This window comes from Tachyglossus aculeatus, chromosome 11 (genome assembly GCF_015852505.1).
Source record: "Tachyglossus aculeatus isolate mTacAcu1 chromosome 11, mTacAcu1.pri, whole genome shotgun sequence".
NCBI lineage: Eukaryota > Metazoa > Chordata > Mammalia > Monotremata > Tachyglossidae > Tachyglossus > Tachyglossus aculeatus.
Genome location: NC_052076.1, coordinates 39,453,041 through 39,470,029, shown reverse-complemented (window position 1 = coordinate 39,470,029; position 16,989 = coordinate 39,453,041). Strand labels below are relative to the sequence as shown.

The following is a 16,989-nucleotide window of genomic DNA, read 5'->3' as shown; positions in this document are numbered from 1 at the left end:
TTTGGCTACTAAATTTAATCATATCATCTTGGGCTGTTGAGCTCATATTTTTTTTTGAATTTTGCAATTATTGTTCTGTGTCTCATCCCCATTTTGAGCTTGTGTGGGACACGAATGGTGTCTAGACTGTTATCCCACTGTTGGGTAGGGATCGTCTCTGTTGCTGAATTGTATGTTCCAAGCACTTAGTACAGTGCTCTGCACACAGTAAGTGCTCAGTAGGTATGATTGATTGAATGAATAATCTATTTACCTTATAATAATCCTAATGCTTAGTACAGTGACATAGTAAGTGTTCAATAAATATCATTACTAATTACCCAGTAATATCAGCAATAATATTTATTAAGTACTTATTGTGCACAGAGCACTATACTAAGACTATGTGCTGGGAAAGAATACATGGTGGGATTTAAACATAGGTCCTGTTCCTTCAGGGACTCACAATTTTAAATAACAAATTTTGCCCTTTTCATGACTTACCTTGCCCGCTGTCCTGGGAAAAGGTTGTCTCTGATTCTCTGGGATTAAAATAGGAGATGCCACAATGGATCGCCTTTGCCGTGGGACTGCTGAGGTCCTAGCATTTTTAAAGATTTCCTGAAAAGAGAAAAAAAAGCAATCTTACTACTTGAATGTATTTTTCTGGGTGAAGGGTTCTGGTCACAGGGACAGTGTAACTTCATTCTGCCAAGCACCACTAACAAGAAAAACCATGTTACCATCATATCTCCTCCAGAATAGAATTCCGAATTACTCTTATTGATCCATTCCTTCTGGTCTTTCACCCTCTTTCATTCATAATCACATCAGCCCTGATTTATGTACCACGGGTTTTTGGCGCATGCGTAACCCTACCTGTTATGAGAGGTGACCCATCTGGTCTGAAAGTCAGAGTCCGCTTCCTGTGTATAGGAAACCTGTTATGTGACCTTGGGCAAGTCACCTCACTTCTCTGGGCCTCAGTTACCTTACCTGTACAATGGGGATAAAGACTCATGAAAGGTGCAACCGTCAGATCCCATACACTGAAACAGTGGGATTGTGATACTGGAGTCGGGGATGGTCTAAGTTCCACTAGTCCCTCCGGACAATGGGGCAAATCAATCAATCAATCAATCGTATTTATTGAGCGCTTACTGTGTGCAGAGCACTGTACTAAGCGCTTGGGAAGTACAAGATGGCAACATATAAAGACAGTCCCTACCCAACAGTGGGCTCACAGTCTAAAAGGGGGAGATAGAGAACAAAATCAAACATACTAACAAAATAAAATAAATAGAATAGATATGTACAAGTAAAATAAATAAATAAATAAATAGAGTAATAAGTATGTACGGACATATATACATATATACAGGTGCTGTGGGGAAGGGAAGGAGGTAAGATGGGGGGGTGGAGGGGGGAGAGGAGGGAAGGGAGAAGGGAACCTTCTCACTCCTCAGCACTCCTACCAGAATCAATGGCATTTACTGAACACTTGCTGAATGCAGGGGTCATACCTAGGCACTTGGGAAAAAAATTAGAGTTGTTAGGATCCCTGCCCACAAGGGGTTTAGAGTATACAAGGGGAGACAGACATTTAAATAAATCATGGATAGGGGAAATAGTTTAGTATAACCATATGTACATTGGTGCTATGGGGCTGGGGTGACTATCAAAGTACTTAAAGGGAACACAGTCAACTACATTGTCATTTAGAGAGGAAGGCAGGTGGGAGAAATGAGGGCTAAATCAGGGAAGGTCAATCAAGCAATCAATCAATCAATCATATTTATTGAGAGCTTACTGTGCGCAGAACACTGTACTAAGCACTTGGGAAGTACAAGTTGGCAACACCTAGAGACAGTCCCTGCCTAACAGTGGGCTCACAGTCTAAAAGGGGAAGACAGAGAACAAAACCAAACATACTAACAAAATAAAATAAAATAAAATAAATGGTCTCTTGAAGGAGATGTGATTTTAGGAAGGTTTTGAAGGTTGGGAAAATGGTGGACTGTTGAATATGAAGGGGATGGGAGCTCACTTCACATTTCAAAAGATCCCTTCTTTTGAAATAGCACCTCTGCCCTACAGCTCTTGACTATGGGAGCATTAGTGAGAAGCTTCATGGTCTAGTGGAAAGAGCAGGGGTTTGGGAGTCAGATAACCTGGGTTCTAATCCCAGCTTTGCCACTTTGCCACTTGCTGGCTGTGTGACCCTGGGCGAGTCACTGAACCTCTTTTGGCCCCAGTTTCCTCATCTGTAAATGGGGATTCAATAACTGTTCTCCTTCATACGTAGAATGTGAACCCTGGTTAGGGCAGGGACTGTGTTTGACCTGAATAACTTTATCTACCTCAGAGCTTACTACAGTGCTGGGCACATAGAAAGCACTTAAAAAATACAGTTATGTGTATCATTATTATTAATGTATTTTCCTTTACCTCTTATTTTTCTGGATAAACATATTCAACAGGCAGAGAATCATGCTTGGAGCAGAACAAAAATCATATCTCCTCTAAGAAATCTCCCCTGAATTACTTCTTTCTTCCCACTCTAATCGCTCTCCGTTTTCTGTTTCCTATGCATTTGGGTCTGTATCTTTAATCACTTTGATACTCCCCCACAGAACTTTTGTTCATATCCTTATACTCTGCAACTTCCCTTATCAGTGTTTATCTCAATATCTGTCTCAACCACTAGATTGCAAGCCCTTTTTGGCTTACCACATCTACATCAACTGTGTCAACTGCATCTACTAACTCTATGATAATTGAATAATAATAACTATAATGATGGTACTTGTTAAACTCTTACTATGTGCCAAGCACTGTTCTAAGTGCTGGGGTAGATACAAGGTAATCAGGTTGTGCCATGTGGGGCTCACAGTCTTTATCCCCATTGTACAGATGAGATAAATGAGGCCCAGAAAAGTGAAGTGATTTGCCCGAGGTCACACAACAGACAAGTTGCAGAGCCGGGATTAGAACCCATGGCCTCTGACTCCCAAGCCTGTGCTCTTTCCACTGAGCCACTCTGCTTTTTTGAACTTTCCCAGATGCTTAGTACAGATGCTTAGTAAGAGAAGCAGCATGGCTCAATGGAAAGAGCCCGGGCTTTGGAGTCAGCGGTCCTGGGTTCAAATCCCAGCTCCGCCAATTGTCAGCTGTGTGATTTTGGGCAAGTCACTTCACTTCTCTGGGCCTCGGTTACCTCATCTGTAAAATGAGGATTAAGACTGTGAGCCCCACGTGGGACAACCTGATCACCTTGTAACCTCCCCAGCACTTAGAACAGTGCTTTGCACACAGTAAGTGCTTAATAAATGCCATTATTATGATGATGATGATGATTATTATTATTATTACAATCAATCAATGGTATTTATTGAGCACTTACTGGGTACAGATCCCTGTACTAAGCGCTTGGGAGAGTACAATACAACAGAGTTGGGGTCCAGTGCTCTGTACACAGTAAGCATGCAAAAATATCATTGATCAATTGATTGATTAATGAAGTGAAATTGCTTCTCAAGCCAGCTCTGCAACTGATCTGAGGTGTTATCTTGAGCAGTAATAATTCATTCATTCAGTCATTCAATTGTATTTATTGAGCGCTGACTGTATGCGGTGCACTATACAAAAGGCTTGGGGTAGTGCAATATAACAATAAGTAGATGAATTCCCTGCCTACAGTGATCTTAATAATTATTATTATTAATAATAATAATAATATTTGTTAAGCATCTACTCTGTACTAACCATTGGGATATATACAAGATTATCAGATAGGGTGCAGTCCCTGTCCCACATGGGACACCCAGACTAAATAGGAAGGAGAGTGGGAGCAGTCACTCAACATCAGTGGGCCTCAATTTCCTCAACTGCAAAAATGGAACTGATACCATCTGCCTCTCAGGGATGGTTTGGTGATAAAACAAGATAACTGATTTGAAGGCATTTTGGAAATATAATCAAGCTCTGCCAATTCAAAGCCTCATTATTATTATCATCAATCCTAAATTGTAACCCAATGGCTATTTGCACTCCAATGTTCGTTGAATTCCCTTCTTTCTCAAGGATTGTTGTAGTTATGGGTACAGTAAAGTGATTAACTATGCATTTACATGAAGTCTGTAATACTTAAAAATGCCTCCGAGGCTTGCAATAGGCCCACCACAAACAAATAAATAATAACAACATTAGCAGTTGTTGCAGCCATCTGGACACTTTTCTCCTGTTGGGCCAGTTTGCAGCCCCCAAACAATGTTTTGCCTGGCTTCTTTTGAGTGCCTGTTTTTCAACTTTGACAATGAACAGCAGGAAGAGATACAGAGTCCTGCAGCAGTCAAATCCAATCTTACTGAAGTCAAAGGGGCAAAAACATACCTTCAGGGAGAGGAACTTGTGCAGCTGAGATACACTTTATTACAGTCCCAGACTCACCCTTACCTCATTTTTTTTTTTTTTTAAGGAATCTCAGTTGTGCCCCCGTCTTTCAGTCTTGGAGCATTTTTTTCTTTAACATGGGGCTAGCTTTCCTGACTCCCTCTAAAAAGACATAAAAAGCAATTTTCACAGTATCTAACAACCAGTCTTGTGTACTTTCCATTAAGACACACTGCTTCCCTAGCAGGACAGGGCAATCAATTCCCTGCAGTCACTACCTCTCCCATGGACAAAATCTTGGACTTGGGCTTATCAGACTGCCCCTATCAGAAGGCTACACCAGGGCCCTCACCTCCATAAACAACCCCCTCAGATATCCTTTAAATGTCTTTCAGGACCATCATCCTCAACCATGAATACTTACTGAGCTGCCACAAGCAGACTCCACAGAACGAATGGATTTTCCAAAGCTCAGCAAGTCTCTAGACTTGTCTCTCATTTTAGTAAGATCACTGTGGGCAGGGAATGTGTCTGTTCATTTTTATATTGTACTCAGCATAAGACAAGTACTGAGTACTCTGCACTCAGTAAGCACTCAAAAAATACTACTGACTGACTGATAGGTCTCCAAAGAGCTAAGACGTGATGACTTTTCCCCCCGACTCCAGACCCTCTGTTGAAATTCAGTGGAGTAGAATGAACGGAGTCAACTGGTAAAGGACCTTTGAATTTTTCAGAATAAAAACAGGTGTTCATTGATAATAAAAATCTCTACTCGAAAGTCAGTACACTGCACAGTAAACATTTAAATTAGTTTACACAGAGAGACTCTTCCTGTCACACGTGTAATGATGGGATCAAAGACAGTGGCAGGTTACACACATCTGTACGCCTGAAGGGAAATAATTTCTTTTCCCCAGCTCATCAGAGCATAAGGGTAGTAATAACAGCTTTGACATTTGCAGATTCCTATTCTCACAGTGAGCCTTAAAGCAGCCCCCAACCTAATTGAGGGCTAAACTCTGCTGAAGGGAAGCTCATAATTGCCTACAAATTTCTGCAAATGAACAGAGCTGCAGTCCCATTTTGTCCCTCCCCACAGTATATATCTCACTGGGCCAAATGTAGCCAAGAGAAGGATCCTAGGGCCTTCAGAACCTCACTTTCTATTTAATCAATAAGTGATTCTGTTGAGTATACTGTCTTGTCTTGTCTTATGTCACTGAGTCATCTTCAACCCATAGCAACACTCACCGAGACCATCCCACCTCCACCTGCAATTGCTCTGGTAGTGTATCCATGGTTTTCTTGGTAAAAATATGGAAGTGGTTTACCATTATCTCCTTCCACTCAGTAAACTGGAATCTCCGCCCTTGATTCTCTCCCATGCCACTCAGGGTTTAGAACAGTGCTTTGCACATAGTAAGCGCTTAACAAATACCATCATTATTATTATTATTACTGCCCAGCAGAGGTGAGTTCTGACTTGTAGCAAATTGCCTTCCACTTGCTAGCCACACGGCCCAAGCTAGGAATGGAATGGATATGCCTCTGCCTGACTCTCCCTCCTGTAGTCAAGACTGAGAGAGTCCTGGGAACTCTCCAGGTGTGACCCTGAGAGGGGGAGTATGCTATACCTGGAGCTAAAATGAACTCAAAGGGACTAATTTTGACTGCAAATCCAGAAACGCTGCCGCGTGTGTCTCTCACTCGAATGGACAAAGATGATGAATTTGAGTGTCCCTTGAGTCTAAGCAAACTTATCAAAGGGCTGGAATAAGACAGGACCTCAAAGGAGGTTCCTTTCCCCGCTATTCCAGACATGATCTTCAAGGGCAACTCCTCTGCTCTAGACTGTAAGCTCCTTGTGGGCAGGGAATGTGCCTACCAACTCTGTTATATCTCCCCAAGCACTCGAAAAGTACAACTGACTGATTGCTTGCTTTATAATTAAAGGACAGAGAAAGAAAACCTGTCGATGCTGGAGAAATAGGAGGACGGGAGAACCACTGTGATCAGCATAGTGTAATAAAAATAATAAAAATAATGATGGCATTTATTTATTAAGGACTATGTGTAAAGCACTGGGGAGGTTACAAGGTGATCAGGTTGTCCCACGGGGGGGCTCACAGTCTTAATCCCCATTTTACAGATGAGGTAACTGAGGCACAGAGAAGTTAAGTGACTTGCCCAAAGTCACACAGCTGACAATAGGCAGAGCCGGGATTTGAACCCATGATCTCTGTCTCCAAATCCTGGGCTCTTTCCACGGAGCCACACTGCTTCTCTAGTGTGGTGGATAGAGCGTGACCCTGGGAGTCAGGTCATGAGTTCTATTCCTGACACCATCACCTGTCTGCACTGTGATCTAAGGCAAGTCTCAACTTCTCTGTGCCTCAGTTACCTCATCTGTAAAATGGGGATTGAGACTGTGAGACTGGGTCCAATGCAGTTTGCTTGTATCTACCCCAGTGCTTAGTACAGTGCCAGGCACATAAGCGCTTAACAAATACCATAATTGTTATTATTATCAACTCTGTTGTACACTTGGGAAAAGCAGGTCCTGACTTAATCAAGGTCTGGTTTGCTATTTGTAAATAATAATAATAATAATAATAATAATAATGGCATTTATTAAGCGCTTGAATAACTACCCCCTCAGCAGCACATCTCCCTCCTTCCATAGCACTAAAATACATATCTCAACATTCAATTGTTCCCTTACCTAAAGAAGCAGGGTGGCCTAATGGAAAGAGTCCTACAGCCCTCTAAGTCAGAGGACCTGTGTTCTAACATAGGCTGCCACTTGTGGGCTGGGAGACCTTAGGTGAGTTGCTTAACTTCTCTGTGCCTCAGTTTCCTCATCTATAAAAGGAGCATTAACTACCTGTTCTCCTTCACCCTAAGACTGTGAGCACCACGTGGGACAGGGACTGTATCTGGCCAGGTTATACTGCATTTGTTCCAGCAATTAATACATTTCTTAGCACATACTAAGTGCTTAGCAAATATCATCCCTATTATTATTATTGCATAGAGAAGCAGCATGGCTCAGTGGAAAGAGCATGGGCTTTGGACTTGGGGTCATGGGTATGAATCCTGCTCTGCCAATTATCTGTGTGACTTTGGGCAAGTCACTTAACTTCTCTGTGCCTCAGTTCCCTCATCTGTAAAATGGGGATGGAGACTGTGAGCCCCCCGTGGGACAATCCTATCTCCTTGTAAGCTTAGAACAGTGCTTTGCACATAGTAAGCATTTAATAAATGCCATTATTATTATTATTATTTAATTTATTTTAGCACCTGTCTCCCTCATTACATTGAAGGCCCCTTGCGGGTAGGGATTATATCTACTCACTCTATTGTCCTCCCCCAAGAGCTTAGTAGTGTGCTCTGCAAAGAGTAAGTGTTCAATAAGTACTATCACTTGACTGATTTATTCTTAAATGGCCTCCACTGCTCTTCTCCCCAACTCCTACCCACCAGTTGGGCCATATGCAGTAGCCCTAAGAGACCAGAATTCACATGTTTGCATAATAATGTACACATATGCCTGGCTGAAGGTGAAAATTTCAGCACTAATAGAGCATTCTCTTAAATGATAAAGGGCAAAACCCATTAAAATAAAACTACAAGGCACTGGAGAAAGGTGGCTATTAAATCTTATCCTGAAAATAAATGGAAGCACGTCTGTCTGTTCTGTTGCCGATTGGTTGTAAAAGCATTCATCTACTTTGGCTCCATTATTCCCCGCAGATAAGCCATCGCATATTTCATTTCAAATTTTCCACTGTCTAAGGTACTTTGTAGCTTCTTGTCAGAATTAGAATTTAAGACATATTTGTCATAAGACTGATGCAGTGACATGACATTAATTTTTTGCTCAACCAAGAAGATTTCTGCTGAAATGAAATGCAGTCTCAACAGTAGTTTTGTCTGGCAGTTTCACAGAACAATTCTAACATTGATATCCAGTGACTAGTACCTAACTATATGAGCAAGAGAGTGAGGAAGATGAAAGAGCATTAGAAGAAACAGCATTTATTAAGCACTTACTATGTGTAGAGCATTATAATGAGTGCTGGGAAAGAATACATAAGTGGGAATTCAGACAAGGTCATCATCATCATCATCAATCATATTTATTGAGCGTTTACTATGTGCAGAGCACTGTACTAAGCGCTTGGGAAGTACAAATTGGCAACATATAGAGACAGTCCCTACCCAACAGTGGGCTCACAGTCTAAAAGGGGGAGACAGAGAACAAAACCAAACATACTAACAAAATAAAATAAATAGAATAGATATGTACAAGTAAAATAAATAAGTAGAGTAATAAATATGTGCAAACATATATATATATATATATATATATATACATATATATATATATATATATATATATCCCCTTATCCCCCAAGGGGACAACAATCTAAGAACACTGGTTCAAAGGCCAGTCACACATATTTGAATGGTACAGAAGGAAATAATAGGCTTGACCTTCGGATAGGGCCCGGGGCAGTGACATTGACACTTTATTTATTTACTTATTTATTTTACTTGTACATAGCTATTCTATTTATTTTATTTTGTTAGTATGTTTGGTTTTGTTCTCTGTCTCCCGCTTTTAGACTGTGAGCCCACTGTTGGGTAGGGACTGTCTCTATATGTTGCCAATTTGTACTTCCCAAGCGCTTAGTACAGCGCTCTGCACATGGTAAGCGCTCAATAAATACGATTGATGATGATGATGATTGACACATTTTGACCCCATAGGTGACATGGAGTGGGGTGATTTCCTCTTCCAGACCTACTGAGTTTATCAGAGTTATATGCTGGAACACAATTAAGTGATTAGTAGGTCTCCGAACAGCATTTTTGGACAATCTCCCTGAAATTTCACTCCTAATTTGAAATGCTCCATGACTCAGATTTGACCTTCTAATTTAAAGTTCATATAGGGAGGAAAAGACAGGTTTCCTGATAAGTTTTGCATTTTAGGTAAATTCATTCAGACTAATTGCCAGCTATTTTAATTGGGTCAATGATGGATCTAATGGCCTTCAAGGCCACGAAAACCTTTACTAGGAGATTATTCCCAGTGGTTGTGGAGGTGACCATGAAGGGAATGAAGGTGTAAATAAGTGAAGAAAGTAAGAAGGAGATGGGAAAAAAGCTGGAACTCAATAGAGAAGACAGGAAGCCAAAATGGAGATTTAATTACAAAATCAATAGAGTGGTGGAAAAGAGTCTTAAAAAAGTAGCATTTTTTAAAATGGTATTTGTTAAGGACTTACTATGTGCAAAACACTGTTCTAAGTGCTGGGGGGGGGATGCAAGGTCATCAGATTGTCCTACGTGGGGCTCAAAGTCTTAATGCCCATTTTACAGATGAGGTAACTGATGCACAGAGAAGTTAAGTGACTTGCCCAAAGTCACACAGCTGACAAGCAGCAGAGCTGGAATTAGAACACATGACCTCTGACCCCCAAGCCTGGGCTCCTTCCACTGAGCCACGCTGTGAACTAAAGAACAGTAAGATCTTTTTGTATGACTGGAGAGATTATGGATCACTCTGCCATAGGAAAATTGTATAAACCACGGAACGCTTTCATTGCCAATACCACACAATGCCATTATCAAATTTTACTGCCTAGGGCACCAACCAATAATTCACAGCTAGACAAAGAAAGTGAAAACTAAAGAGCACACTCATTTGGAACTTCAAGCATCTTAAAGAATTGAATTTCTAGGCACATATGGTAACTTCCAGACACAGACACACACACGCATACACTCTCTCACTCTCTCTCTCTCTCTCTCTCTCTCTCTCTCTCTCTCTCTCTCTCTCAAAAAGATATACACATATACACTATATATATATAGTGTATATCTCTTTTTCTTTATATATATGTATATATAAAGATAAATAAATAAATAAATATATATATATATATATATATATATATATATATATATATATATATATATATATATATATATTCTATCATCCAAGTACGTTTGTGAATTCTGGAACTACCACCAAAAAAGTGTATATATATACTTGTATACATATATATATATATAGAGAGAGAGAGAGAGAGAGAGAGAGAGAGAGAGAGAGAGAGAGAGAAGCAGCGTGGCTCAGGGGAAAGAGCATGGACTTTGGAGTCAGAGGTCATGGGTTCAAATCCCTGCTCTGCCAATTGTCAGCTGTGTGACTTTGGGCAAGTCACTTAACTTCTCTGTGCCTTAGTTACCACATCTGTAAAATGGGGTTTAAGCCTGTGAGCCCCCCAGTGGGACAACCTGATCACCTTGTAACCTCCCCAGCACTTAGAACAGTGCTTTGCACATGGTAAGCACTTAATAAATACCATTATTATTATTATAATTATTTGGAGTCAGAAGTCGTGAGTTTAAATTCTGGCTCCACCAATTGTCAGCTGTGTGACTTTGGGCAAGTCATTTAACTTCTCTGTGCCTTAGTTACCTCATCTGTAAAATGGGGATTAAGCCTGTAAACCCCCTGTGGGACAACCTGATCACCTTGTAACCTCCCCAGTGCTTAGAACAGTGCTTTGCACATAGTAAGCACTTAATAAATACCATCATCATTATTATTTGGAGTCAGAGGTTGTGAGTTCAAATCCAGGCTCCACCACTTGTCAGCTGTGTGGCTTTGGGCAAGTCACTTAACTTCTCTGTACCTCAGTTACCTCATCTGTAAAATGGGGATTAAGACTGTGAGCCCCACATGGGACAACCTGATCAACTTGTAACCTCCCCAGTGCTTAGAACAGTGCTTTGCACATAGTAAGCGCTTAATAATTGCCATTATTATTATTATTATTATTATTATTAAACCTACCTGGATCTACCATGGAAAGAGTACCCATCTTGAAAGAGTATCAATATCAATTACAATTTGAACTCACTATTATATGGTAAGACAAGATCACCAATAATGAGCTACTGAAGCTTAATCAGCTCCCCAGTTTTGAGCTTTTCTGAGGGGGATATGGATGAAGGAAAAATGGCAATAGAATATCCAAGCAGCAGATATAAGGTGACCTAAGTAAAGCATATAAAAGTAGAGAGGGTGGTAGCATCCAAAAAGGCCAATCAATCAATTAATCATACTTATTGAGCACTTACTGTGCCAAGCGCTTGGGAGAGTACAACATAAAGGAAATGGTAGACATGTTCCCTACGTATAACAAACTACCAAAATCTGGACTTCATCAGAAATGGGAATAAATACAAAAAAAAGGCAAAATTTCACCCCTGTATCAAACCGTGATATGATATTAATAATAATAATAATAATAATAATAATAATAATAATAGCATTTGTTAAGTGCTTACTATGTGCAAAGCACTGTTCTAAGCACAGGGAGGTTACAAGGTGATCAGGTTATCCCACGGGGGGCTTACAGTCTTCATCCCCATTTTACAGATGAGGTAACTGAGGCTCAGAGAAGTTAAGTGACTTGTCCAAGGTCACACAGCAGACATGTGGTGGAGCTGGGATTCGAACCCATGACCTCTGACTCCAAAGCCCGTGCTCTTCTCACTGAGCCACGCTGCTTCTCCCACACCATATTCCCACACCTGGATTACCATGTGCACTTCTGGTTACTAGAATCTAGGGAAGCTTAAATTTATTATGGTCAAGGAATAATTCTGTTGTATTCTTACTTAGTACAGTGTTCTGCACATAGTAAACCCTCAACAAACACCACTGAGTGACTGATTGATTGACATTGATTAAGAGACTGCATCCAGATGCCCACCCAAGATAACTGGAAAGAAGTAACATATCTATAAGAAGAGAGATTACAAACAATTAGGGCTTTTCAGGGAGGGAAGATGAGTGTGGAAAGATTCTGTAACTGAACTTCTAAAGTCATGAATGGTGTGATTAGAGCAAAACCAGAATTTGTTTGCCAAGTCTTACTACAACAGGTGATCTGTCTATTTATTAAGGCTTGAAGATGGCCAATGGAAATGTTCTTCTCATAGCAGGTGATAAAATGGAATTTGCTGCACCAGTGAATTTCAAAGACCAAAAATAGCAATGGGCTCAAGAGGGATTTGGTTAAATTCATGGTTAAGTCCATAATGGCTAACTGGAGAGAAAGAATTACAGAGGAAAAATTAAGACTGTTGCATGGTATAACCCTAAACATTAGAACAAAAACATGTCACTATATCTCCAAGTAACCGATTGCCATTAATTGAGACAGAACACTAGCCTGGATAGACCATAGTTCTAATTCACTAATAGCATTTCTGAAGTTAATGTGTTTTTATGTAGGAATTTTAATCTCAAACAATGCAGTGAAGTAGTAGGTTGTTGGGTTTCAATGAGCATTAAGCCTTTCATTCAGGTAAATGTCACACTCAGTTCCATCCTGAAACTAGCATGTCCAAGGCTCAAATATGTGGCAGAGGGTGAATGGAAAGTGAGAGGGTGAGGATGCTATTTCTCTCAGTCAGTGTGGCCTGGAGTAAAAAAAGCCTAGATTAATAGGATAGTTATTCCCACAGTTCTGAGAAGTGTTGGGACCTCAGTAGCTCCATCACCATCCTCGTTGGCTTCCTGAGAAAGTTTTCTTTCCACTTATATTCAACTGTGGAGTCTTTGTCAAGTCTTTAGATAGACTGAAACTTCTTGGACTGAATAGCTGGACCATCCCTAAGTACCAGACCCCATTAATCCCTGCAAAGCCAAATTCATTAGAACCTGCCCTGAATAATGGCAAAATGACTATATGTCTATCGATTTGTCACAATCAGTGTGGGATGCATCATGGGAGCACCAATTTGTAACCAACTAAGGGTAACCAAAAAAGGAGTTATATTTGCCATTCCACTGAGTTTATAAATAGGTGGCATAAAAGTCAGCTAAATTTTGTGTATTCCTTTACACAGAGGAACACATTCACTATAGCTAAAAGTTTTCAAAATAATATTGGAAACATTTGCTTTCATTGAAAGGCTTGGAAAGCTGCCTGGCCTTTCACTGTAAATCATCGCTTAGTCCTTGGAATGAATAAACAAAACAGAACATTTTCAAGGCCTTCCACAGAGCTTGTTTGTTCTCCAGGGTGATTTCTCCTTGTTCTTTCCCCTTAAAGCCACCCCCATATTAAAAAACAAAAATCCAAGAACAGATAATCTCTGGATTTGTGGAGTTGAAGAAGATTCACTTTCTGACACTTGCTCTTAGATATCAGCCTTCCTGGCTGTGAATTGATAGGGGAGAAATGCCAGGTACACTTGATAAAAATTCCCAAAACCAACTCGCAAAGAACATTTTTTTCCCGTCAATATTTCATGGGTCTGGCAAGTGCTGTAAGAACAAAATCAGCATTCACTGGTTTCACTTTAGGTGAAAAATGTTTCGAACCTATTTAGATTTTCAAGTCAGAGGTCCATTTAAGTACATGACAGTGATGTGAATAGAATGAATACAATTTTACTCTAATAGGTTATCAACTGCCTTGGCATTGATAAAATATAAATGCCAAAAGGTACCACCAAACTCTGAGCAATAGAGTTTAGACTCTAGCAGATATTTGCATTCTAATCCACAGATTCCACTGCTGAAAAATAAATCAAGAATGTGCCACCCTAATAGTAGGATGTCCTTTGTCCCTTTCCCCTCAATTCACAGTAGGTAGGCAGCCTAATGTTACTTCTAAGGCCAGATCAAGGGACAAGGAATCCAGAAAACCCAGTTCTAATCCCTGATCCATTTCTTGCCTGCTGTATGACCTTGGGCAAGTCAGTTAACTTCTCAGTGTCTGAGTTTCCTCATCAGTAAAATCTGTGCTCTCTCTCTCTTGACCTCTGTGTGTCCCTTGTGGGACAGAGGCTGTGATAAATCTGATTCTCTTGTATTTACCACAGCTTGGGAGTAAATGCTCAATAGATCCCATCAGGTTTGGTTGCTGAAGGGATAACAGAGTTCTTGGGTTAATGAGAGGTCCTATTGATGCTGCTCCCCCCAATTGGGTCAGAGACTCAGAAATGAGCCTCCCAACTTTTCAAAAACTCAAGCTGGGTAGCTTATGGTCACGTTCAATGTCTGAGATGAATTATTCCTAGAATAGCATTGGTGACACTCAAAAACCTCCTCTGCCATCCCCAAAGCAATGGATGTACATCATATTGTGTACTGTAATGTAACGGAGAGATAAGGACACACAAATATGCTCTTTATGGAAATCCATAGAAGCTAGAGCAAACCACCACGGGTCTCATGGCTACCTTTCTTGCTCACAAGCCATGCCATTCCCAACCCAGGTCTCTTTAAGTACGGATGCCATTTCCAGGCAGTAGGACTTGGGGACCAGAGCCAGTGCTGAGGGAGGCTGAAGGGGCACAGTAAAAATTCAAGACAAAATGGTGACAATAATTGTGGTATTTTTTAAGCACTTATTATGTGCCCAGCATTGGACTAAGCACTGGGATAGATACAAGATAATCAGATCCCACATGGGGCTCATAGTCTAAGTAGGAGGAAGAACAGGTCCTGAATCCCCTCTTTGCAGATGAGGGAATTGAGGCTCAGAGAAGTTAGGTGACTTGCCTAAGGTCACACAGCAGACAAATGGCAGAGCTGGGAGTTTTATGACTCTCAGACCTGTGCTCTTTCCACTAGGCCATGATGTTTCCCTTAAGACATAAAGGCATAAAGTACAAATGATATTGTAAGGGAGAAACTAACTGAAAGTCAAATAGGCCTACTTCAAACCAGATACACACAGTAACCCAAGTTCTCCTCCTGTTTGAAAGGTTTGTACCAGTAGTTTCCAGTGGTTCGTGGTATACTGACTTTCTAGCAAACCCCTTTTAAAGACAAATCTATTCTCCAGAACACTTTGGACAAGATTCTTGTTATTTCTGAATTAGGCAATTTTGTTCAATTACCTTCTTTCACTCTTATTTATACCTCCTGCCCCATCCAAAACATTTCCTTCCCAACATCTCCTCAGCAATAAATATGTTTGAATTAGGATAACAGGGATACATTAACCTTCTTAGGTCCGAATCTTCCCCTCTTGTTCTACTTTTCAATAGTGTTCATGAACCAGATCAGTGTATTCCCCCGGCTTAGAAGTTTCCTCTGCTCTCCCCTCCTTCTCTGTCCCTGGTTAAACAATCTCATCATCTTAACCAGTCTATGTTGATAAATTGAGTCATGTAGTGAAATACCTGGATAGCTTGTCTCACTAGGACAAGCAATGCATTGATTTCTGAAGATTTCGATGTTCCCAGAGCATTTCGGGTCTATATGCAATCAATGTTCTACCACCTTTGCTGTTCACTAGCTTCACAGGATTCTCATGACTTGTGGTACTGATGTTGAAGAGAAAAGGTACATCTACTTATAAAATGTACAGCATGTATAAATATTCAATTTCCACATGGGAAGTATTTTGTTTCAACTGAGTTTGAAAAATTGGAACATTTATTTCACAGCCCAATTGACAGATTAACAAGAACTCTTTGATGATCGTCCTCTGAAAATCTACCGCTACCAAAAGCAAAAATTGCATTGCCTGCCACATCAGATGCTTAATATGTGTTGAGTATTTTTCATTCTCCGTCAGACATAAAACATCTTCAAAAGATTTTTTTTAAATACCTTGTTTCTCTAGAAGATTGTTAGAAGTCAATAAACAGTAAAAAGAGCTAGTCACTCTATGCATGTGTCCCCTGAAGTTTTAAGTATTAAAGCATTCTGATTTAAAATGGCTCTGATTTCCTCCCTTAGACAGCACAATTTCAACTGTACATTTTCTAAGGCAATGGGACTTTTATCCAATGAAAAGTCAATTGTGAGAAAAGAACCTTCTGTATGGAAACACTTCAAAGAGAAAGATTATTCTATTGGAGAATGGCATGCCAGATTTTGCCACATGAGTAAGCTACTCTTTGATAGTGATTAGGCCCCTTAGAGAGTACCCTCAGGCGTTGTGAATCCTAAAGACCATACGATCTGGGATCTATTATCTTTAACTTTTCCTTAGACCACCCTGGAATGCATCGTTTGAAAATATGTTTCTTTCATTACTGCAGGGAAGCTTAAACAGAGGAGGTAAAAAAGTGAAAAACATTTTGGCAAGTGGGCTGTGGGGAGAACAAAGATCCTGCTGCTTATCTACCAAATAAATCTTTCCATTACAAGTATATCAAAATGTGACTCTGAGTCCCCCCACAGCACTTGGCATGTTTCATATGCAAATTGTGTTATCTAGGGGGTCTAATTATGTTAATAGTTTTACCCTAAGAAATAATACCTGTTCCAGATAAATCACTCCTATCTCCCCAGTGGATTTTACCCAATGGGCTTGTCCTCAATGAGTTAGGTGTACTTTGGAAAGGACTTTTCTTACACAAAGTTCCTTTGAGGAAATGATTTTGTCCTGGGTGAGTAACACCCAGGGTACCAATCAAACATCTGCAGGGGTTGACCCAGAAAGACCATCAGTTCCACAATGAACCCCTCTGGAGCCATGATGACAGCACATCTTCAAATCCCAAATCTGTTCCTCCCTGAACTTCCTGATATCGCTGATGAGGAGAAGGAGAAATGAGGGACTG

The 16,989-nt window shown here is 40.4% G+C and overlaps 1 protein-coding gene and 1 non-coding gene across 3 annotated transcripts in view; both read right to left on the bottom strand.

Annotated features, from left to right (window-relative positions):
- The window catches only part of CDH13 (cadherin 13), a 991,500-nt gene that overhangs the window by 583,953 nt on the left and 390,558 nt on the right, over positions 1-16,989 (bottom strand). For both annotated transcript variants that reach the window (XM_038754876.1, XM_038754877.1), the window contains exon 4: positions 484-600. In XM_038754876.1, coding sequence (XP_038610804.1) covers positions 484-600 — 117 coding nt within the window. The remainder of the gene's footprint in view (positions 1-483; positions 601-16,989) is intronic.
- LOC119935344 lies at positions 5,856-5,995 on the bottom strand. The gene has a single exon (XR_005453229.1). It is a non-coding gene; the product is annotated as a small nucleolar RNA SNORA7 (small nucleolar RNA).